Source organism: Artemia franciscana, chromosome 9 (assembly GCF_032884065.1).
Source record: "Artemia franciscana chromosome 9, ASM3288406v1, whole genome shotgun sequence".
Lineage (NCBI taxonomy): Eukaryota > Metazoa > Arthropoda > Branchiopoda > Anostraca > Artemiidae > Artemia > Artemia franciscana.
This window is the reverse complement of record NC_088871.1, coordinates 38,706,956-38,732,249: the sequence shown is the minus strand read 5'-3', so window position 1 is coordinate 38,732,249 and position 25,294 is coordinate 38,706,956. Positions and strand designations below refer to the sequence as shown.

The 25,294-nt window shown below is 35.7% G+C and overlaps 1 protein-coding gene across 10 annotated transcripts in view; it reads right to left on the bottom strand.

Annotated features, from left to right (window-relative positions):
• Positions 1 to 25,294, bottom strand: part of LOC136031388 (protein tramtrack, beta isoform-like) — a 49,315-nt gene that overhangs the window by 15,208 nt on the left and 8,813 nt on the right. For all 10 annotated transcript variants that reach the window (XM_065710912.1, XM_065710919.1, XM_065710917.1 and 7 more), the window contains exons 2-3: positions 21,107 to 21,323; positions 15,088 to 15,649 (exon numbers count right to left, since the gene is read on the bottom strand). In XM_065710912.1, coding sequence (XP_065566984.1) covers positions 15,088 to 15,649; positions 21,107 to 21,280 — 736 coding nt within the window. In that variant the 5' untranslated portion in view covers positions 21,281 to 21,323. The remainder of the gene's footprint in view (positions 1 to 15,087; positions 15,650 to 21,106; positions 21,324 to 25,294) is intronic.

Below are 25,294 nucleotides of genomic sequence, written 5' to 3'. Positions count from 1 at the left end.
ATCACCATTAAAATTCCCCCCCTCCGTGAAATTTCTTACTAAACTGATAATTCTCCTCAGCGTACTTTCACTTGAAACTAACTTTAATTTCTAGCCGTTTTTTATCGCTCCGGAAATCCTCCTTCCATGGAAATTTTTCCCGGAAATCAAAACCGACTGAAAATTTCCCCTCTGAATATCTCCACATGCAAAATTGAGCTGACAAATAGAATGAAAGACAAATAAAGACTTTCGTATAGGAATTCTGTCAAATCCCAGAACTGCAAAAAAAAAAAAATATATAAATCTTATTGGCTAAGTTTAGCAAAAATAGAGGTCTCAAGGCAAGAAAAAGACCAATCACAAACACAAAAAAAGTACAGCCTCTTGTTTGATATGCAGATTCTGCGAGTGCATAAAACTGCTCTTAACAATTCCTCCAGAAAATAGCCAGCGTAATGCTATTCTTCAACTAAGATTGTGTTATTCAACATAAGCCTGCATAATTCAAGCATCCAGAAAAATAGGTCAGTTTTTTTTAGTATGTCTTTGCATTTATGGTACTACGTGGTTTATTTTTCAATTTCCACTGTAATTTTCGCTTGATTTATGAAAATTGGCTCTAACTTTGCTTTTTCATTCAGCTTAAAAATATGTCCACTTGAAAGCTTCGCTTGGGAGTTTGATACCAGAATACACTCTTGTGTGCCTATAACCATTCAACGACAATAAAATAACAAAAATAGAAAATATCAAAACATTTACTATTGTATAAGAGCATTCAATGGAGGACATACTAAATGACATTGACAAACGCTGGTCAGAGGTCTCATCCGAAATATTTGCCTCTTTCCTTATTTTCTACAAGTATAGTGATCCTGCTTTAAAACTTAAGAAGGATGGTCAGAATGGTTAATATTACAAAATTGATGTTGAACAGGCATGGAAGAAAATATTCATTTCAGGAGCGTGTGAAAAAACCAAAGAGGCAAATTATAGGAAAACAAAATTTATGCCTTTAATTATGTAGCTCTCAAGCTCAACTATAAGAAGTATCACTTCAATATACTTTTCTAATGTCCCACAACACAAGAAACACAAGATTTAGAAAAGCACGTCATTTCAAGATAGCTTGGTGCGACTAAGCATTGTATACGTGTTCAAGGATTAGGAGCCCTGCATTAATCAAACAGTTCGAACTGTAGTAAGGAGCGACCCGGCTCAATAGTAACCAAAACTCTAAAAAATGGAATTTTGATATCGATAGCTACATCAAAAGAATCGCATTTTAATGCTGATTTTAAATATATAAGTTTCATCAAGTTTAGTCTAAACCATCAAAAGTTACGAGCCTGAGAAAATTTACCTTATTTAGGAAAATAGGGGAAAACACCCCCTAAAAGTCGTAGGATCTTAACGAAAATGACACCATCAGATTCAGCGTATCAGAGAACCTTACTGTAGAAGTTTCAAGCTCCTATCTACAAAAATGTGGAATTTTGTATTTTTTGCCAGAAGACAAATCACGGATGCGTGTTTATTTGTTTGTTTGTTTTTTGTTTTTTTCCCCAGGGGTCATCGTATCGACCAAGTGGTCCTAGAATGTCGCAAGAGGGCTCATTCTAACGGAAATGAAAAGTTCTAGTGCCCTTTTTAAGTGACCAAAAAAATTGGAGGGCATCTAGGCCCCCTCCCACGCTCATTTTTTTCCGAAAGTCAACGGATCAAAATTCTGAGATAGCCATTTTGTTCAGCATAGTCAAAAGCCATAATAACTATGTCTTTGGGAATGACTTACTCCCCCACAATCCCTGGGGGAGGGGCTGCAAGTTACAAACTTTGACCAGTGTTTACATATAATAATGGTTATTGGGAAGTGTAAAGACGTTTTCAGGGGGATTTTATTTTGTTTGGGGGTGGGGCTGAGGAGAGGGGGCTATGTTGGAGGATCTTCCCTTGGAGGAATCTGTCATGGGGGAAGAAAAATTCAATGAAAAGGGCGCAGGATTTTCTAGCATTACTATAAGAAAACAATAAAAAATAAACATGAAAACGTTTTTTCAAATGAAAGGAAGAAGTAGCATTGAAACTTAAAACGAACAGAGATTATTACGCATATGAGGGGTTCTAAAAATACTTTAGCATAAAGAGCGAGGTATTTAGGAGGAGATAAATACCTTGCTCTTTATGCAAAAGTATTTTTAGTAATTTCAACTATTTATTCTACGGCCTTTTTGATTCAGGGGTCATTCTTAAAGAATTGGGACAAAACTTACGATTTAGTGTAAAGAGCGAGGTATTAACGAGGGTACAAACCCCCTCGTATACATAATAAAAACATAAGGTTATGAAAGTTTGTTACGTAAGTTAATTCTTAAGTTACGTATATTTTTTACTAATAAAAACGTTCGTTAAAAATTAAAAGTTCTAGTTGCCTTTTTAAGTAACCGAAAAATTGGAGGGCAACTAGGCCTCCTTCTCCACGCCTTATTTCTCAAAATCGTCTGATCAAAACTAAGAGAAAGCCATTTAGCCAAAAAAAGAATTAATATACAAATTTCATTTTAATAATTTATGTGCGGAGAGCCAAAACCAAACATGCATTAATTCAAAAACGTTCCGAAATTAAATAAAAAAAACTAATTTTTTTAGCTGAAAGTAAGGAGCGACATTAAAACTTAAAACGAACAGAAATTACTCCGTATATGAAATGGGTTGTCCCCTCCGCAATCCCTCGCTCTTTACGCTAAAGTTTGACTCTTTGCCACAATTCTACTTTTTTAATAAATTAAAAGCTTTAGCGTAAAGAGCGAGAGATTGCGGAGGGGACAACCCATTTCATATACGGAGTAATTTCTGTTCGTTTTAAGTTTTAATGTCGCTCCTTACTTTCAGCTAAAAAAATTAGTGTTTTTTATTTAATTCTATAAGGAGCGATAGAAGATTTGAAATAAGCCTTTTATTGACCAAACGAAGAACTTTTTTTTATTACAAGATCAATTTTTACTATTAAGCTACAAGGTTAATTTCTATCATTACAAGATTTTGCACTATTTTAACAATTTCGCCTTTTAATACCGAGAGGAAATACCCAGTCGGCCTATAAACTGGTAGCGGCACCAATGAGGAAGACCCTACAGAGCCGTTGCCGGCACACAATGCGTTGACTAGGGGGCTAGGCGTTTATCCCCCTGAAAATACCCTCCCTCACGGCTATTTAGTCTCCAATCACTTACATTTTAACACACCATTTGAGGTATTTCCCTCCCTCCCTCCCTAACTAGCTGAAATATTTTTAAGGTCTAAACAAATTTCACTGTCATAGGTAAATCCTCTGTTATTTTACAATTCTAAACATTTGCATATAAAGGCTTTAAACCTCTACAATTCGGTTCTCAGATTATTTTGTAGTTAGGGAGGGAGAGAGATGCTTCAAACGGCGAATTTTAATGCCGAAACATTCCAACTCACATTGAGCCTCCAGATAAACTCAGAATTAGTTCTAAGGTAATCACTAAGTCAGAAATTGAGAGTTAGTCCTTTTTTTAATAAGTCGAAAGTGAATGGAGACCAACCAGCGGCGGGGGGGGGGTCTTTCGGGTGGCATTTTTCAGGGGGGATTACACCGATAACTGTTGGATCGATGTTTCAATAGGAGGTGTTCTTTTTAACAGGGACAAGTAGCAAGCCTGTCGCCCAACCATGGTGAAGCGGGATCGATCCCTGGGCCCTAAATTGTCAAGCAGATCCTCAATCCATTGTGCTACGAGGCGGTAAAGCACCAATGAGTCTAAAGCAATGGTTCCAACTGATTTTGGACCATGCCCCACCTAGTCATTTCTAAAATCCTGATGCACTCCTTGTGCCATTCAGATTTTGTCATTCAAAATTTGCAACGCCTTTTATACGTGAAAAACGTCATTGCAATACTATCATACATACATAAATATATAAATATATATATAAATATATAAATATATATATATATATATATATATATATATATATATATATATATATATATATATATATATATATATATATATATATATATATATATATATATATATATATATATAAATATATATATATATATATATATATATATATATATATATATATATATATATATATATATATATATATATATATATATATATATATATATAGCCTATATATATATATATATATTTCATGCATTTGAATGTGATATCATTGACATGGATTTTTTTTTCTAAAATCCTCTAAAGAATAAAAATCGGAAGGGTGTGTATCCAGCCCAAACCCCCACCTTAGAAAAAAATTACATACCCCAACAGGTGGGGCCTGCGCCCCACTTTGGGAATCACGGGCCTAAAGCCACAATCTGAAAGCGTCTCATTTCTGAGAAAACCAATCGTCTCAATCTGAAAAGACAGCTATCATTTTTTGACCGCCTCTGAGTTAAGTCTCAGATATAAAATTCTTACAAGTGGAGATAAGAACTTTTAAGAAGCAAGATTAAGTAAGCTAGTCTAAATATTATTGACCATTTAAGGTGAACCAAGTTCCAGATATTTAAGAGGAAGGGAAAAGGCACGTACACAAAGGAATGCTCCATTTTGTTCAAAGAAAGGGTTAACACATTTTTACGATTCCCCCCATACATTTTATGCACTTAGTCTTAATTAGAATTCCCCCCCCATCTTAACGAATTCCAGCGTGCATACCTAGAGGTGTATCAGGGCATTCTTTAAGAGTGTCAAAAATCTAAATTAACATTTGTTTTATCGATTTTTCCAAGAAGAGAAAGAGGGCTCAAATAAGCAATTCTTTAAATTTTGTTGAAATATTCTTTACAATGACCTGAGGGGGAGTCCCTTCACTTTGTGTACATATTTATGGATCTGTAAATCACAATCGTTTCAGCCGATACAATGAATCTAACACACTAAAAGTGAAAAAGTTCGTAAAATCATTATTAGTTTTGATTCTCACATATTAATGTAAGTTTATATATATATATATATATATATATATATATATATATATATATATATATATATATATATATATATATATATATATATATATATATCAGTATATTCTATATGCATTATTTATTTTTTATTATACATTGTACTGAACATTGATAAATGTTCAGGGATAAGCCTTAGGCACGACTGTCTTTGGCGTGTCTATGTAATGTTACAAAATTTGCATGTTATTTTCCTCATTTTCTGTTTCCTTAAAATCTCAAGGGCAACGAAAACTTATTGTTAGTCTCTTAATTGCTTCACGTTCTTTTCCGGTGCCTTCCACGCCTCAGGGTCCTATGCAAAACCCAAAATAACACCTGCAGGGACTCGACCCGGTTAGCGTGACCCACAAGTATCTACATATCTTTGGTTCCCATGTTTGGGAATTCAATATGGAGTCTATTTAAAATCCTATTGACAAGAAACCCCCATAGGAATTTGAGACAGTTTTAGCAGTTGAAAAAAAAAAAAAAAAACACGTAAAGGTTCCCGGATAACTCCGCTAAATGAAAGATACTAAATTATAAAGAATAAAGTTTTCCCCGGGGAACTGGAATTTTGTATCTTTTTCTTGTTGAATGACAGGGCTGATACATATAATCAAGGGAAGCATTCGGTCTTCTCCCTCAAAAAGCTAAATATTGTTTTACGATATTCTATTTAAAAACAATCAATACAAGGTAAACGTGGCCCGGCTGAGCATTTTGTTTGAGGAATTAATTTTTTATTATCTATTATTTATTATTCATTATTATATTTTTATAATTTATTATTATTTTTTGTTTGGTTTTATGGTGTGCATTTGTTTCTGTGTTTGTGTTGTTGCACTGGTGATTTCTTTTTTCACTATAAAAATTACAAAAACGGAAACAACGTTAGACAGGTCAAAACTACACACTGGCTATTCAAAACACATTTAGCTACAAAATGTATACCTTACAGAAGAGTAATAAGAACTGTAAATTTGTATTTTTTGACGACAGTGAACAGGCGCGTTCACAGAGGAGGGCTTCTGACCCCCCTCAAATCTGAATTTTTTTATACAATTTTCCAAGTATTTTCCATTATAAAAAACAAATCAACACAAGGTAAGTGAGGAGGATGTGTCTATTGGGGGGAGATACCTTTTTGATTTTGCAAACACCTTTTTATTAGATATTTTCACTAAAATTTTTTTTTTTATTTATTAGAAATTAAGAAAAACTGCCTACCTCTAGATTTTAAAATACACCCTCCCCCCGCATTTCCATGAACTGATGCCCCTGAAGGGAGTGTCAGCTTAAGTTTTGTTTGCAGAAATTAATTTGAAATTAAAAACAAACACAGGTTTTCGCAGACTAACTCCAGCAAATTTTATAAGAGAGCAAAGTGAATTAAAAATAAATTTTGTTCACTGAGAAGAGGAGAAGATCATGCGAAGAGGAGACCCCCCTCCCAGCAGCTAAGCATTTTTTTATAGGCCCTTCTCCATAAAGCTCAAAATTTATTGTCAAACAGTCTTACTTGTTTGGCTAATAACGAAGACCTTTTTAGGCAAAGAAAGCATTTTAGACCTTCAAAACATGGTCAAAGCAATTATAGTTACAAGAACTTAGGCGTAAGTCTTCAAAAACTTTTACAAATGAGAAAGGCGAATTTTGGAAAATCAAATACTTCTTGGCATTTCAGAACTTCGAAAATATATGATTTGACCAAAATGTCACGACGTAGTTATATACAATCTTGATCAGGTGCGTAATCTTATTCAGGAGGAGGGCCAAATGCAGTAGCTGATTTGCATAAAATCAGAAAAAGAAAGACGGGACGTGGACCAAAAGACCTTCCGCGAGTGCCTTCCCTAGATGCAGACTCACTGATACAGGACAACTAAATCTTGATCAACCCACATTCCTCCATCACCATTAATTCGATAATTGAAAATGTAGGGGAGCGACAGGATTAAAATTTTACAGCATAGCTTTCAAAATCATATTTTTGGTCCCTTTTTTCAGTTTTAAGCAACTGGGAACTAAAAAATGGCAAACCACCTATTTGGGGCGACTATGCATGGCGACTGAGCCCTTATTTCAAATGTTTTATTTTATAAAATGTTAAACATGACCATGGCTCAGCACAGGGGGGCACAATACAGTCATTAAAACCCCTCCCAAAAAAATTCCTCTTAACGAGACATGTATGCATGAAATTGTTTAGTCATCCAAATTCGCCCCCCGAGGGTAAATTAAACGATTCTTTGTAGGTTATAAAAGCCCAACTATTACAGAAAGCCTAGTTGAAGTTTGCATAAAAGGCAATTTTAAAAACTGGAGGTTAAGTCTGCTAAGGCTCAAATAGGTCATCTGAAGGGAAATTAAATGCTCCAGTATATGAAAGCATTTGACTTTTACAAGTGTGACGATGCTGTGCATCCGGTGTCACACACTAAACCTCCAGCGCTGCCTTTCAAACCTCCAGCCGTGTGTATGTGCATCATAGTGACCAGATGGGGCGCAACTGTGCCATTTTAGTGCTTTCTTGAGGTGGTTGCACATTGAATTTTTCAAATCGGCGCATTTTTTTTGGAGGAAATCATTCGTTCGGCGCATAAAGAAAAACGGCGTTTCGGCGCATTTTCACTTTTAGGCAGCCCATCTTTAGACCAAACAACTGGCAACACAGGTGTACATCCATACCTGCAGCAGTCATACGGGGTTCAAGTGCGAAAGGCCCTTGGGATACACATTTGAATTTCTGAGATGATTAACATTTTTCTTTCCGGTTACGTTCCCTCTGAAACAAATGATCTTGCGAAAAGTATTCAGCTCTAACTTTCACCAAAAGAACAAAAGATCTTATGTCACCTAATTCATTTGTCTCAGATCTATCCATTCAAGGTTACCACCCCTAGTGATTTATCGCTATCTCTTGTGATTTTTTATATTGCCTAAACAAAAGAATCACTAAATCAGCACATAAATCACTAGATTACTAAAGAAAATCACTAAAATCTAGTGATCGGGCGGCAACCCTGTCAAAATAGGAGATGTCATTCTTTCAAAGATTTTAAATCAATTGTCCAACGTATTTTCAATCTAAAAAATCATGTATACTTTACTTTCCAAAATATAATTTGGGCAGATGGACAGAACTGAATCTCAGCTATGGAGTAAGACCGAAACTATCGTTTTTTACGTTGAAACAATAGAACCATTGGAGAGGAGAAAAAATAATATGGCAAAAACTGCAGAGAAAACATGAAGTTTAAGAACAAAATAAACAGATCTTTTATCTAGTTGGAAATTTTAAAATATAAATCCACTGGAAATTAGAGAAACAAGGTAATTCATTAACCTACAACAAATAAATATTATTAGAACCCATCTTCCTTTTAGGCAGTGATCTAACAAAAACCAAAAACCCAAGAGGAGAATTTAGGTTAATTATAATGAAATATAACGCATCATGATGAAAGTATACAACGTAAGTAATAAATTATGGAAACTACAACACAAATTATTGAAAGCAGGCCGCCTAGAACATATAATATTAACTTAACCTAACCACCTCTATATATTAAATATTTAATTATAATATACATGCATCACAGTTTTTCTCAATAGGATTAAGCTAATTATAGTCGGTTGCAGACAAATAAACAGGCTTTTCTCGGATCAAACAGAGCAAACTTCTTGAGTGTGTTCGGGATAATATTACAAGTTCTCAAGATCTACAGTATGACAACACAAGATCTGTTTTACAACACAAGACAACACAAGATATGATAATACACAAGGTTTTTTAGTCTAGTTGGGAATTTTAAAATGCAAATCTGCTGGCAATTAGAGGAACAAGATGATTCAGTAGGCTAAAACCAAATAAACATTATTAAAACCTATATTTCTTTTAGGTAGTAAATTAACAAAGACCACAAAGGATACTAAGGTACTTGTTAAATATCCCGACCCCACCCAAGAAGAGAAGTTAGGTTAATTATAATGAAATATAACAAATCATGATGAAACTATAAGACTGAAAACAAATTATTGAAAGCAGACAGCCTAGAACGCATTATATTAAATACCTAACCACCTTTATATATTACATATTTAATTATAATATACCTGCATCACCCTTTTTCTTACCAAGATTAAGCTAATTATAATCGATTGCAGACAAACAAACCGGCCTTTCTCGGAGACAGAGCAAACTTCTTGAGTGTGTTCGGGATAATATACAAGTGCTCAAGATCTACAGTGTGACAACACAAGATCTACATGTGATAATACACAAGGTCTTTTAGTCTAGTTGAGAAATTTAAAATACAAATCTGCTGGAAATTAGAGGAACAAGATGATTCAGCATGATAAGACCAAATAAACATTACTAGAGCCTATATTCCTTTTAAGTCGGTTATTAACAAAAACCAAAAAGGATACTTAGGTACTTGTTAAATATCCCGACTCCACCCAAGATGAGAAGTCAGGTTATTGATAATGAAATATAACAAAAACAAGTAAATTAACAAAACCAAAAAGGATACTTATAATAAATAAAAGTATCCGTATTTTTCTACCCTAAAATGAAATTATCCACCTTCAGAACTACCCCATGTCATATATCACTGCTTTTGAGGAGAGTCATTTTAAGTTTTCACGATAACTATTTACACCATATGATACAGGTAATGTTTTTTTTTTTAGTTAATTAGAGCCTAGGTCCAGATTCTGGCTGGAAAATCAGTTTCTACACAAAAGGGCCTGCAATTTCACTCAAAATATGTGGCTCATAAAAAGAAAAAATGATCAGAGCACAAATAAAGTACTATTTAATTTTTATTTTCTGCATTTGTTTTTCTTTTCTTTTTTTCTTGCCTTCTCTCTTTAAGTTAGTGAATTTTTTGATTAAGTGACTCGTACGCCTTCCACCTTTTTAAATGCCAATGAGCCTTAGACAGAATAGTAGTGTTTCATTGTATGTGTATTTAATCATGAATAAATAACATATTATGTAAACAATTAATTTTTAACACTTAAATTGCTATTAAACGTTAAGTAAGCTATCTCAATGGGCACCATAGAGCTAGCATGCCACCAGCATAGAGCCGACTGCACGTGACGAAAGTGAAAGTGGTATAATGGGCTAGTTTTCGATTATCTGGGTTTATTTCCTATGGAGGTAGGAGGCATTCTACATACATACCTAAAGAATGTAAATTATGATTCTGGGAACTTTTTCGCTGATTTAGTTATTTTTATTGAAAACATCTGTGACTTTACTTTTGATCTGTTGGCAACTCTACTCAACTCTATCTGCACCATAGAGCTAGCATGCCACCAGCATAGAGCCTACTATACGTGACGAAATTGAAAGAGGTAGAATGGGATAGTTTTCGATTATTTCCTCTGGAGGTAGGAGGTATTATTCTACATACATACCTAAAGAACATAGATTATGATTTTGGGAGTTTTTTTCACTGTTTTAGTTTTTTATTGTAAACATCAGTGATTTTACTTTTGATCCGGTGATAACTCTACCTATCTATCTGCACCACAGAGTAGCAAGCCACCGGCATATAGCCTACTGCACGTGACGAAGTGAATGCGGGGGAATCGGCTAGTTTTCGATTATCTGGGTTTATTTCCAATTGAGGTATGAGGTATTCTACATAAATATAGAATGTAAATTATGATTCTTGGAACTTTTTCGCTGATTTAGTTTTTTTATAGAAAACATTAGTGATGATCTGGTGGCAACTCTGCTCAACTCTATCTGCACCACAGAACTAGCATGCCAACAATATAGAGCCTACTGCACGTGACGAAAGTGAAAGTGGTAGATGGGCTAGTTTTCGATTATCTGGGTTTATTTCCTATGGAAGTAGGAGGTATTCTACATACATACCAAAAGAATGTAAATTATGATTCTGGGAATTTTTTCACTGATTTAGTTATTTTTATTGAAAACATCTGTGACTTTACTTTTGATCTGTTGGCAACTCTACTCAACTCTATCTGCACCATAGAGCTAGCATGCCACCAGCATAGAGCCTACTATACGTGACGAAATTGAAAGAGGTAGAATGGGATAGTTTTCGATTATTTCCTCTGGAGGTAGGATTATTCTACATACATACCTAAAGAACATAGATTATGATTTTGGGATTTTTTTCGCTGTTTTAGTTTTTTATTGTAAACATCAGTGATTTTACTTTTGATCCGGTGATAACTCTACCTAACTATCTGCACTATCTTCAGTTGCTTTTTACTGAATAGATTAGTGATTTTACTTTTGAACTGGTGGCAACACTGCTCACCTCATTCTGCACCACAGAGCTATAATGTCACCAGGATCGAGCCTACTGCATGTGACGAAATCAGTACCACGCCCTTCTGTTGGATACAAGTGCTATTTATTTATAAGGGTATCATGTACTCTTTTGGTCTGCAGAAAACCTCCTACCTCCATTGGAAAAAGAAAGAACAAATAATCGAAAACTAAGCCCATTCTACCACTTTCAACAAGAAAGCATGTAAATCATGATTCTGGGAATTTTTTCACTGATTTCGAGATGTTAATAATTTCACATTACCTGGTGGCAGGTTTTCAGGTAACTATTGCACAGATTTACAAAATGTGAAAAACAAAACAAATAAAAATAGCTGCTGTAATTTTGGCAAAAGTTAGACAATACAATAATGGCTATGATAGCAGCACGCGCCTTCGTCCAAAATTGTCAATTGAGAATTATATTGGGCAAAACCAGGAGGAGGGTTAAGTTTCACAAGCAAATTCCACACCATATATACCCCTGATCCTTTTTCGGTATAAGATAGTTTCAATAGGATCCCACCTGGAGGAAGATTACTAAGTCACATTCAAATAGAAGAAATCGCTTTAGACTACTAAATTCTGCAGGCTATGCTTGAAGTTATACCAATTAAACCGGAGATTCAACCTTTTCATTCCAAGCAACATCAATACTCATTAAATCCAGTTACTTTGAAAACATTGGTCTTTGCCAACAAAAAGAAATTGCCAACATTAACTACCTATTTAAGCGACACATCGCCATTCTTTTCCTTTTAAAAATGAAAGTACTGAAATCAATAGAGAAAACAAGTTAATAAAAAGAAATAAAGAGAAAAAGAATCAGAAACAGGGATACTATGGTTAGTTGGTAGGGGCTCCAACAGTAATTTTAGGGATTGTTATGGGAGATCGGGGTTCAAATATTTCCGAAGAATCTACAAAATTTCTTCACGAGGCGAAATATTGGAGAACTCGTGTTTTCTAAAAGTCGTCAATATTCTTTTCAATTTTTAAAAAAATCCGGTTTGTTCCTATATTTTTCTTGTGTTCCCACCCCAAAGGAGGAATAGCAAGTCTCACCTCTTTTTGGGCTCCAATGCTACCAAACACCAAGCAATCGTCAATGAAAACAAAACGAAAAGCCCCCGTTGCAGTCTTTTTGATGCCCCTCTTGTCGATCCGACAAGATGTTCTGGAGCTCGGACCTTCTGAACCCATGTTCCTTACACTATTCATTACAGTATATGCAGAATATATGCACACACCCCTAATCACAAACACGCACACACTATATATATATATATATATATATATATATATATATATATATATATATATATATATATATATATATATATATATATATATATATACATCGGATTCAAATCTGATATTTAAAATTCCAACGTGCGATTTCGATCCTCGTTTCATAGCCCTTCAGCCAGGAAGTACAATGAGGGAGGAGGGCAGCCATATTGTGCTTTTGCACATCCTTCCTTTCCAAATATGAACCCTCAAAAACAAATTCATGCCTACGTACATGATACACACATCTGCTAAAATATTATTCAATTACAGCAACATGAAACATCATGCAAAAATGTGTTTTATGTTATAAACACGATATTAAAGAGGGAGAATCCGATATATCTGCACCAGATTGAGACTAAAGGACCTCCAGATTCCGATATATTTTGTATTCATATATATACTATTTTTTTGTGTCAAATAATATTTTGCATAGTCAAGTAGCGTAAAGCATCTTTGAATTAGGAGTGGCTCCTTTCTTATGCGACCAGGCAGATCCAGATCCATGTCCCACCGTCAAAAACAATTAATTTGATAATTTCTTATATTTTTTTTAGCATAATTCAAATATTAATTGAATATACTTTATTTGGTAATATTATATTTTATGCCCTTTTCTGAACCAAACATTGCAAAGACCAAATTCTTAATTTCATTACATTCAGAAACTTTGTATGTGTCAAATTCGAGTCCTGGTGTCGCTGATTTTTCGGTTCAGGTTGGGAGTCAACGGTGTGACCCTATAAGCTCAGCCAGAGATCTGAGGGAAAAACACGGGAAGCGTCGGATGATTTGCACCCAGCCACGCTTTATACTTCCAACCGAAGGTATTGAATCAGGAGATCGGTATTTGCGCATCGCATACCATCGGTCAGCATGCAAAGAAGTTTTAAGTAAGAAATTTTTAGAGACGCATCCATTTTTGCATCTCAGTCCTCCCCCAAATGCCTAACCAACAACATTAGAAACTTTCGTATACAGCCTAGGATCAGACTTTATCCAGGCAAGTAAAGAAAGAGGGGGAAGCAAAACTGCATCCAAATTTTCAGAAAGATATCTAAATATACCATCAAAAAGATTTTGATAAGATCCGCCATGTACTGAGGAGAGCACCGTTGGATTTCCCCTCTCACCCGTTAAAAAAAATCTGGCCATTTTTTTTAAATTTTTTTCATAGACCATATATTTGTTGCGCTTTTTTGAAGTTGCGCATCCCCACCCCATCCTAAGAGAGTTTTACTGCTGATGATGAACACTGTATATGTGTTCGAAATATCCAGTTAAATAATTTTATATTTCACTGTCAATAAAAAGGTATCATCCCTATTTTGAACTGTTTTACTTTCGTCATGGAAAGGCAGTGTGGTCTTCGAAGTTATCTATGACACACGTGAGATATGAAGACACGAAACATTTAAAATTTAAATTTGACAAGCTTATAAATGGGGAGGGGAAGAAACAAAAAACATAAAATTCAATGCTGTGGGGGGAGGGGGTCGGGACTATGAAGTTCACCTTTTGAACAACAGAGTGCAAAGATAACAAGATCGTGAGTGGATAAATTCGAAGATTTTAGAGAAAAATGGTCGAAGAGAGCTTGTTGGCATACGCCAACGAAGAGCTCACCGTGTTGGTGAGCAACACGCAGCATGCAGCATCTTTACTACAGGGTGACCACCCCTAGTCATTTATCACTATTTCTAGTGATTTTTATAATGCCTAAACAAAAAAAATCACTAAATTAACAAATAAATCATTAAACTATTGAAGAAAATCATTAAAATCCGGCGTTGTTCACCGTGTGAAAACCCTGCGCTACTCGCTTATTTAATTAAGAGCATACGGTACCTTAAAATCATTTTCTGAGCCTCAGCGGTGGCTTACCGTCACAAAGACAAAGAGTCCAATAGCAATTTATCCTAGAGGACTCGATATCATCGGCAGCTAATGAGAATCTTGACTACAAAATATGATTAAAACGACAATGACATTTCAGGTCCCTTTTCCCGGAAAGGTTGTCAATCAAAACGAGAATTGCCGCAGAGAACTCTCAAAGCTGGCAAATTGCTACGATGGTATTTTCTTTAAGATGACTTATTATTTTCCTAGCAGGTATACTAGAAAGTTTTCAAGAACAGCCCTTTCCTGAAAATAAGCAAAGCAGGGACTGCTTAGTTTCACTGAAAAAACTCATTCTCTGATGACATAAGTTTCTTTAAAACTGATATCTCTATCTCCGACATTGAACGGGAGATGTTAAATGGTTTTTCTAAAATTTCCAGGGAAAAGTAGGAGTCAGCTTTTAGTTTCCTGTCATTGGTTCGAATCTCTTATCCAAGCTCTACAAGTCACAGCAAGACCATTGGATCATTTCGAAAAAGTTTGGCTACACAAACTACAAAAGTTTATAATGGGCAATCATGGACGAGATAGAATGACTTTTTAAGGTACCGTATCCTCTTATTATTATTTATTTAATGGATTGAATGCCTACCTTGCTGTTCCTCCCCCTCCGGTCCACTCCAGTCGTCACCGTCCTCAGCCTCATCAGCACTTTCCATGGTAATTTCTTCTTTTTTCACATTAACTGAAGGTCCGGCAGCTTGTGGGGTATATTCTACATGATTAGCATTAATTTCACGGGGCATTAACAAACTCTTTTCAAGGAGGCTCTGTCCTTCATTATTTAAGGGCTGGGATTCTTCGCCGTTTTCGGTCGATGGATTCGGCCCAGAAGATAGAGAATTCGATTGCGATTCAGCTTTTCGTCTTTTCTTGGAACTGGGAGTGCTAGGACGCTGTGTATTTGGGTCTCTTTTAATCACAGCGGGTGTCAATTTTGGTAAAGGGGGTAGCTTCTTTGACGGAGTTTCATCAGGTTCAGCCAGCCCGCGCACTTTTAAGTTTTCTGCAATTCTAATAAGACTAGTCAATCTATCTTGTGCTACGCTCACCTCACCTTTGTACATATAGCTCACAAGGGCACGTAGTTCTTCATAAGGCACATCTTTTAAAAATATCACCATATGCTTATCTGGATTTGAATTCAAGACTTCCTGGAAAGAAAAATTTTACTATTAGTATAAAAGGTCTCTGTAGGGACAGTGTCGCATCCAGAATTTTGGAAAAGGGCCGTAGCGTGCTAAAATATTGATGAGTTCTTATTGGATTGAGTTTCAATATTTTTCTATCTTTCTTTTGGCTAAAAAAAAGGAATAGGATGGGATTTTGGTAACTCTTTTTTCCTCTTTTTTTTTACTTTACAGATGTGTTTAAATATGAATATAGACATTGATGTAGGCCTACGAATTATACACGAAAACTGAACTGCACCTAAGTCCAGGGAGAGGGCTTGGGTGAAGTTCAATTTTCGTATATAATATGTCTGAATATGCCTGATGTACTTGGTGAAGATAATTTTGAACTTCCCCACCCATCCCTGCACACAAGGAAAACTTCATAGCTATGCCAATACTTCCACGTCAATTAAAATCCGAAAAAGGGATCCATCCATTAACTATAAACAATTTTTTTGCCTTAATTATTTTTTTTCGTCATTTGGTTATAAAATCAACTTTCGAAACCATTTCGTCGTCCAATTTAGATCTTTGGAAAGTTAAAATCACCATCCCCATTATAGTAAAATAATGCCAACCATAAAGTACTCTAGATCAAGGTGGTCCACAGAGGAGGGAGGAGTGGAAAAATTGTAACGACCAAAAATATAACACTTTTATGCTTAAAAAAAAATCCACCCTGTCCAACATAAGTTTTGCACGCTAGCCCTCTCCCCTTGGGAGTTCTTGATAATAATCAAGGTAATGCAGGTCATACACAAGTTGTGGCTGAAGTCTTGAAGGTCAGCTTGGTTATTGCTCTAATCGACTCTCACCAATTTTCTAGAATGGTTCTGAAATTGTATCCCTACCCCTAAAAAAATCCCGTCAAGTCGGGTGGGGCCCTTCGCTTTCCAAGATTAAGTTGATCGGTATGCACTAATTTTCTCCAGGTATTTCGTGGATATACGTACACGGAGGCAGAACCAGTTGTCAGGGCCTGTTAGCTCTTGTCTCATTTGACCCCAAAAAATACAGCATACGACATCATAATGCACAAAAAATAGCCTTCCGACAAAAAAAAATGCTTCCCTTTGATGGAAAAGCTTCTAGACGCGGAACTTTCAAAATAGTATTTGCAAAAATGTTGGTGACACACCGAGTAGGATTAAACACAACAATGTATTTTTTGCTCGGCGTGGGCTGATCTGTTTCCTGGTTTATTCCCCCCCCCCCTGGTGTACGAAATTCCAGGAAATAGAGTAATGCTTTAAATCAATACAGTCAGTTTCTCGTCAAATAGGTCATAGTTCACAGTAGGATTTAATACTCTTCATTGTCTCATCATAGTTCTATCCCTATTTTGATTTAAATGATTATGTTTTCATTCATTTTTAATACAATCTGTTTTCAAAATAATTTTCACATCTTGAAATCTCAATACAGCTCCTGAGAGGATAGTCGCTCAGCCAGGCTTGGCATGTGAATGCTTTTTCACCATTTAAATCGTTATCTCAATTAGCAACAGAGCTCAGAAATTTTCTAGAGGTCGGAAAACGACTGATAATTGAAAAATAAATAGAATGAAGGATAAGCTTTATGCAGTCTACATCAAGATTATTATTGTTGGGTGAGAGACAGCCTATTTAATGCTTCCCTTACTGATGAAATCCAAAAATTGAGTTTATAATTTGTAGCAAGTCAGTATCCTCTATCTGCTAATGACTTGCCGACAACTCCCGATATATAAGGGGGTTATCTCAGACCCCCTAAAAATAGTAGAAACGCCCCTAAAAACCTTGGATCAAAGAATCTAATTTTATTTTTTTACCTACCAGGAAAATTTGAATTAATTGTTGCTGTTGATTCAAAATTTCCGAAATGATCGGCAGAAAGTACGGTTTCGGAAAACATGGAAGTTATCCAAGAACTCATTCAATTTATTACTTCCATTGAGTCATTTTATGCATCTTTTTGTGATGGTTGATTTGATAGTAAACCTGACAATTCGAAACATTTACATCGCTTTTGGACCCAAATTGAGACTCAAGGAGGGACCAATTCTGCAAGAGAAGGGCACCTTTTGGGAGCACCGAGAAAGAACCTTACAGGAGGTGAATCCCCCCTACCCGACTAAACTTATGGGTCCACATTATCGTGTATTGCAAGTTATATTATATCTGTCCGAACGAACTATTAAAAAAATAATAATAAAGGATTTTTTCAAAATATGGTGGAGGCAAAAAAGCTTGGAGGTGTGAATGCTCTCCCACACACACCTTCCCGATTTGCGCAACTGATGGTATAGTGAAAATAAAAAACCCTGCAAATCTATTTAGATAACTTCGAAGACCACACTGCCTTTCCATGACGAAAGTAAAACAGTTCAAACAGTTCAACAGTTCACTGTCAATTAAAAGGTTTCATCCCTATTTTGAACTGTTTTACTTTCTGCAAATCTATTCATACAACCATAAACCATAATCACTGTTAATTTTCACGTAAAAGCACGAAGAGGCAAGAGTCGTGGAAGAGTATCCCCCCAACACACACATGGGTACTAAGTTGTTATATTTGAAAACATTTCCAAGATTACCCCTGATCTCCTACTACGGAATTCTCCTATTACTCCTGTCTCCTAAGTGTCACAAACGGAAACATATGCAGCTATTTATTTCACGAGGGGGCAAGTTCGAAAAAAAAAAATGAAGACGGATAATACGAATAATATCACAAATATAAAAGGGGAACTGTAATGATTCTGAGTACCCCGCTCTTTTCTGCATGAGTATCTGCCCATACTTATGCATATATATGATCGTTCCGAAATCTGGAAGATATGAAATTCATAAACAACTGGTTCCAAGGATTCCGGATTCTAAACCTGTACGAAGGAATTTCCCCAGTAAGGACCCAACGACAAGAAAGGGTAATGAACTAGAAAGTGGGAAACCTAAATTTTCAAACTCACGCATATTGAAGTCAAAACCCGTCTTCATACCCGAGTAGTTAACGTACTATTGGGAAGCTAAATTTTATTGAGTAGCAAACAGAGACTTATTAATTAGTAATGTGGTTTAACACTACAATCGGAGTTTTTTTAAGCGTTATTTATAAACTTTCATCATTCATTTAGTGAAGAAGACACAACTCAAGACCTATCAACTGATTTTCATCATCACCGTTTCCGAACCAAAACTATTGCCGCCAAAATCGTAACTGATTTTTTTCCTTTTTTGGGGGGGAGGGGGGTCACGTAATTCTATATCAACTATTTGCAAGCGGATACACCTATTTCTCACATGTAGAATATTAAATCGCGCATAACTCCCCCTACTGTATCCTAAATTTTTAATATAATCCGCCTTTACTGAGTTTTTAAGATTCTTCCGTTCCCACATATCCAGGGCATTTTGCAAAAAGGACATAAGTCCACTTTTCCTAATTTTACACGGGAACAAAATGAAAATGAAAACGCACAAAGAAGAAATCTTTCTCAGAAATCAGAATTTAAGAAACTTCAAACATTAAAGACTAATACCTAGTTAACTTTTCCATCGGAATTCTCCGGGAATGTCCAAATTGCTTAATTGTTCGCCACTTTGAAAATAAGAGACTTACACCCTTTTGGAACAATTTGCAACTTGGTCAGGATTAACGATAAGCCCATTTTGAATAGAACAATCTATAGATCTGTTCAGGCCATTTCTAATCACGTGCTTAAATTATTTTCGCAAAAAAGAGGACTTAGGCCCACTTTGCAAAACGCCAAGGATACTCATTAGGCCTACCCCTTCAAAAATATCCATACGCACGTTCCTCTCTCGAATTCAAGGATAAATGGAGGAGTTAGGTGTAAAAGTGTGCAAGTCTAAAAAAAAAGATGAAAGATGACCTAGCTACCTAATTTATCGAGGTTGCAGCGGTAGCTGCAACTTACTAATTGACGATTTAAACAAAACCAGAGAGCCTATTATGCTAATTAACAAAAAAAAAAGATTAAGTAAGGAAGTAATAAGCGACACTGAAACTTCGTCGCAACTACTGGTGCAACAAAGATTCAGTTTACAATCATTTTTTCATCATTAACACCTTTAAAAGCAACTTAAATCGTGATAATATCAACCATTATTTGCTTATTATGAACGTATATATCTCTCTGGAGGAATTTCCGTAGAGGGGATGAATTTTCCATGGAGAGGAGCCGGATTTTCCGGCATTATTTGAAAAACGAAATAAAAAAGGCAAGTTTTTTCAGCTAAATAAAGGATCAACATTAGAACTAGAAACGAAGAGAAATTATTCCACATTTTAGGAGGCTGTCCCCTCCTCAATACCTTGCTCTTTACGCTATAAGTTTGACCTTTTGTCCCAATTCTTCAATAACGACTCCTCAAACACAAGGGTTGTTAAATAAAAATAAGAAGCTATTTTTAAAAGTTCCAAAAAAGTCTATCGTGAAGAGTGACATATTGAGGGGGTGGTAGCTACCCTTATATACGGAATAATTTCCGCTCCTTTTTATATTTTAGTGTTTCTCTCTACTTTACAATTTTTTGTTTTTTTTTAATACTTGAGAGGTACCTCAACTATGGTGAGAATGGAGATTCACTGCACCACTTTCTAGATAAAATAAACATTCGAATATGTTACAACGTGCCTTGTGCAGGTGTTAATGGTCAAAACTTCCGCCTGTGCCTATGTTGGATACGTTATAATTGAAATGTAAAAAACTTAAACAAGCATAAATTAGTTCCCATCAGGTGCATCAACTTTAAAACGAAAAGGAATTTCTATAAGAAATAACACCTAAAAAAGGAAGAAGACAATGAGAACCACGGTCAAACTTATAGTAAACAGAAATTACCGCACGTAAGTGTAGTGTTACCCCGCCCCCCTCAAAAAGATACTCTCAACAGAAAAAACTCAAATAATTATGGCATAAAAAGAAAATTTGTTACGGCTTGAATGAAGTTCTTGTAACCAAACCAATTCTGTCCAAGTTTACAAATTAATAACAAAACAACTTAATTGTTATGAGGGGTATTCAAAAATTATAGTCCTATTAAAAGAAGAAGCAGGATTTGTTAAAGACACTCATCAGAGGAGTCGATTCCCAAAAACTTAAGGAGTACAAGTTTTTTTCAGTTTTTAAAATTAACATACAAAAAAAGCATTTAAAGAAAAGCTAAGGTGTACTCTAAAGTACCTAAAGTAGTTGAAACCAAAGGAGCAATCTTTTTTTTTCAATGAAAATATTAAAAAAAGATTTTTTTAACATCTATAAGGGGCATATTTTTCAATAAAAATATTGATAAAAGGTGTTTATGCTTTACTTAAGGGGGAGGGGAATAGACCCCTGCCCCCTCACCAATTGACAGTCCTGAGACAGAGGAGAAACAACGATTGAAAATACAAACTGGACTACAATATCTAAATGCAAACTAAATACTCTACCTGGAAAAATGGACTGCAAGCTGAGAGTACCAGTCTATGTGCTTTGATACTTCTGCCTTCTGCAGCAAGTGTGACATCTGTCATAATTTCAGTGCTTAAAAGTCGGTCAAAAACGGAAACAAGCGTACTTTGATGATTGTTCCATCGCAGGCAGAATTCCTGATCGGAAGCCATTTTAATTGTATCACAGGTCTACGCGGTCAATGAAGGCACAAAACTAAATAAACATAACAAAAACATGAGAAAGTATGACAGTGGAGATGGACAAGGGATAAAGGAGTGTTATTCGGGATAACACCTTCCCCGGTACTTGTATGATACAACGAGCACAGTTTGTTCTTGATCTGTAATATACCGGTTTTCAGTGTCCACTCGGAGATAATCAGCCTAGCCTGAGCGAGATTAAAATGCTATGCAGGTATATTTTAATTAAAGATTTAATATATATAGATGGTTAGGTTCGTATTTATTATAATGCGTTCTGGGCTGCTTGCCTTCTATAATTCTCCGTTGCAGTTTCCATAATTTTGTTGACCTAACCCCTAACCACGTCTATATGCTAAATATTTAGTTAAAATACAGTTCCATCTTAGTTTTTCTCACTCTCAATTGCAGACAGACAAAACAGTTTTTCTTAGATCAAACAAAGCATACTTCTCGAGTTTGTTCGGGATAATATACAAGTACCGTATTATGTTTTCATCATATTCTGATAAATTTTATTATGATTAACCAACTTCACCTCTTGAGTGTGGTCGCTATATCATACAAGTACCCCTTCCCCCTCAAGGTTGAAAATACAATTCTAAACTATCAGAATGTAATAGGACGGGTATGCAAGTAGTGGGTAGGGGCTTCGATTCTCCCTCAAATATTACAGTTTTTAAAATTATTCTTGTCCCAACATTTTCACGTAATTTTAACGTTCCTTGACGACTTAATCCCCCCAAACAAAATGGTACATACGTATCTACTACTAATTCATCGGACTTAAATTGAATTTTAATGTAGTTCGACTGCTTGTATAGAATTAGAGACAAAGAATTAGGTACGAAGCGTTTCGTGTACAAAAGGAGCCTTAGAAAAATGATGACCTAAAGGCCCATTCACAATAAACTTTTTGTAAGTGCAGGTTTTTCATATAATTTTCTGATCGGCTGAAAACCTCTAGAAAATTATGATTGGCTCAAATGAGCCAAACATCGTTTCATCATGGTTGCAGCAGTAATTGCAACCTAGGAAAGAGCGAACCACAGCCCATGGTAACCAAAAGTTAAAAAAACGCGTTTAGAAGAAAAAACTACCTAGTAAAAAACAATTTGAATCTGACACTGATTCAGGAATGGTAACTATTATTTCGGTTCGTCTTAAAAGTAAAAGTTTATTGCGAAAAGAAATTTACGGTGATTTCGAAAGAAGTGTGAAACCCCTCAAAAATGGCGGCAGATCAAAATAAAAGTCTACTATTGGAATTAGCACGGTCGGAAAGCCTAGTTATGAGAAATTACAACCTTGAACAATATATACGCAAACAATATATAAACAAACAAACAATATATATATAAACAAATATATATATTTTTAAACAAATATATAAACAAACAAACAATATATAACAATATATACGCCTCCTTGAACAATATATAATATATACGCAAATATATAATATTTGCGTCATTAATTTTAAAATGACAACTACTAATAGAACTATATATGAAGCCATATATTGTTTCGATCTTAAGCATGACACTAACAAGAGCTAAGAGCTCATATGGCACTTGTGACGAGGTCGGAAGAGCCAAGAGCTCATATGGTATGAGCTCTAGCAAAATTCTAAGAATCAATAAATTGATTTAAAAGGAAAATCAGAGGGATAATGCCGGTCGGGATTTAAAATAAGAGCTCTGAGACATAAGGTCCTTCTAAATATCAAAATTCATTAGGATCCGATCACCCACTTGTAAGTCGAAAATGCCTCATTTTTTTCTAATTTTTCCTCTCCCTTCAGCCCCCCAGATGATCAAATCGGGGAAAACAACTTTATCAAGTCAATTTGTGCAGGTCCCTGACACGCCTACCAATTGAGATCGTCCTAGCACGTCCAGAAGTACCGAACTCATCAAAGCACTGACCCCCCCCAAACATTTTCCAAATTTTCGAGTTTCCCCTTCCAGCTTCCCCCAATGTCAACAGATCTGGTCGGGATTTGAAATAAGAGCTCTGAGACATCAGTTCCTTCTAAATATCAAATTTCATTGAGATCCAGTCACTCGTTCTTAAGTTAAAAATACCTCAATTTTTTAACTTTTTCCAAGTTAACAATCCTCAGCTCCCCAAAAGGGAACGGATCCGTTCCAATTATGGCAATCACGTATCTATAACTTGTTCTTATCCTTCCCATCAAGTTTCATCCCGATCTCTCCATTCTAAGCGTTTTCCAAAATTTCTGTTTCCCTCCTCCAACCATCTATGTCCGTGGATCCGATTCGAATTGAAAATGGAGCATCTTAGACATAGGATTCTTCTATATATCAAGTTTCATTAAGATCCATTCGCCCATTCGTAAGATACCTCGATTTTCACGTTTTCCATGAAGTCCGGTTTCCCCCTTCAACTCCCCCCGATGTCACCGGATCTGGTCAGGGTTTAAAATAAGCAAGATCCTTCTAAATATCAAATTTCATTAAGATCTGACCACCCGTTCGTAAGTAACAAATACCTCATTTTTTCTAACTTTTCCGAATCACCTCCCCCCCAAGACCACCAAAGAGAGCGGTTCCGGTCTGATTATTTCAATCGCGCATCTTGGACTTTCACGTATCTAGGACTAGTGCTTATTTTTCCCACCAAGTTTCATCCCGATCCCTCAACTCTAAGCGTTTTCCAAGATTTTAGGTTTCCTCCCCCCAATGTCACTGGATCCGGTCGGGATTTAAAATAAGAGCTCTGAGACACGATATTCTTCCAAACATCAAATTTCATTAAGATCCGATCACCCATTTGTAAGTTAAAAATACTTCATTTTTTTATTTTTCCGAATTAACCGGCACCTCTCCCCCCCCAGATGGTAAAATCGGGGAAACGACTATTTCTAATTTAATCTGGTCCGGTCCCTGATACGCCTGCCAAATATTATCGTCCTAACTTATCTGGAAGTACCTAAACTAGCAAAACCGGGACAGACAGACCGACCGACCGACCGAATTTGCGGTCGCTATATGTCACTTGGTTAATACCAAGTGCCATAAAGCATAAGCTTCCTTCTTGTGAATCCCAGTAGCGTCGATTCAAAAAAATTGTTAAGGGGGGACTGTATTTTTCAAAATCTAGGGGGAGGAATTTGTCATTTTCAATAAAAATACCAAGTCATTTTTAGTGAAATAACCCAGAAAAGTTAAGTCTCAAAATCTAAGGGGGAAAAGCCTGGGTGCAAAGCAAAAATCTAATAGGCATATGACCCCCCCCCACAAGTAACTCCACCCGTGAATCCTAATCCTATGATGATTTCTGTCAAATTTTACAAGTGACTAACAATTAACAGGACTGAGCTTGTTTCAACTAATTGCGTAAGAGAAAAACTTCATTAACGAATGAATTAAACTACTAATAGGTATAAATTATACTTTGACCTGACAAATAACTACAGAAATATTGCGAACAGGAAACTTGCCCTATAATCTCATGATGTCTCTTTAAATCTGACTATGTAATTTAATATCATGAAAGATCACGTGATTCAGACATGATTTACTTTTTGCTAAGCATAAAACTGATATCCGCATTTTTTTAGTTAAAGTGCATAATAGGTTTCGATGCTATATCACATCTTTGATGTGGAGTTGTCCAGTTCAATTTCGAATTATAAGCAACAATAACAGGAACATAATTTACTATGGGGCAGGGGGTCGACTGCTCCTCCCAGACCTCGGTTTGCCCCCCCCACAGACCCCAGTTTGACCCCCAGCTGAAATTTACTTTCTTCAAAAATTTTGTCAAAAGATAAGCCTACATGATCTGGAAGATTGGCTCTAACTTTGCCCCCCTCCACCAAGAATTTTGAAGAAATTACGCCACTGAACACTAACCTTAACTGCTAATTAGTACTTGTTGTCTGAACAAAAACTTTAACCCCCCTCCCAAACAATATTTACTTTCAAAAATTTGTTAATATTGACCGTACGATTCGCC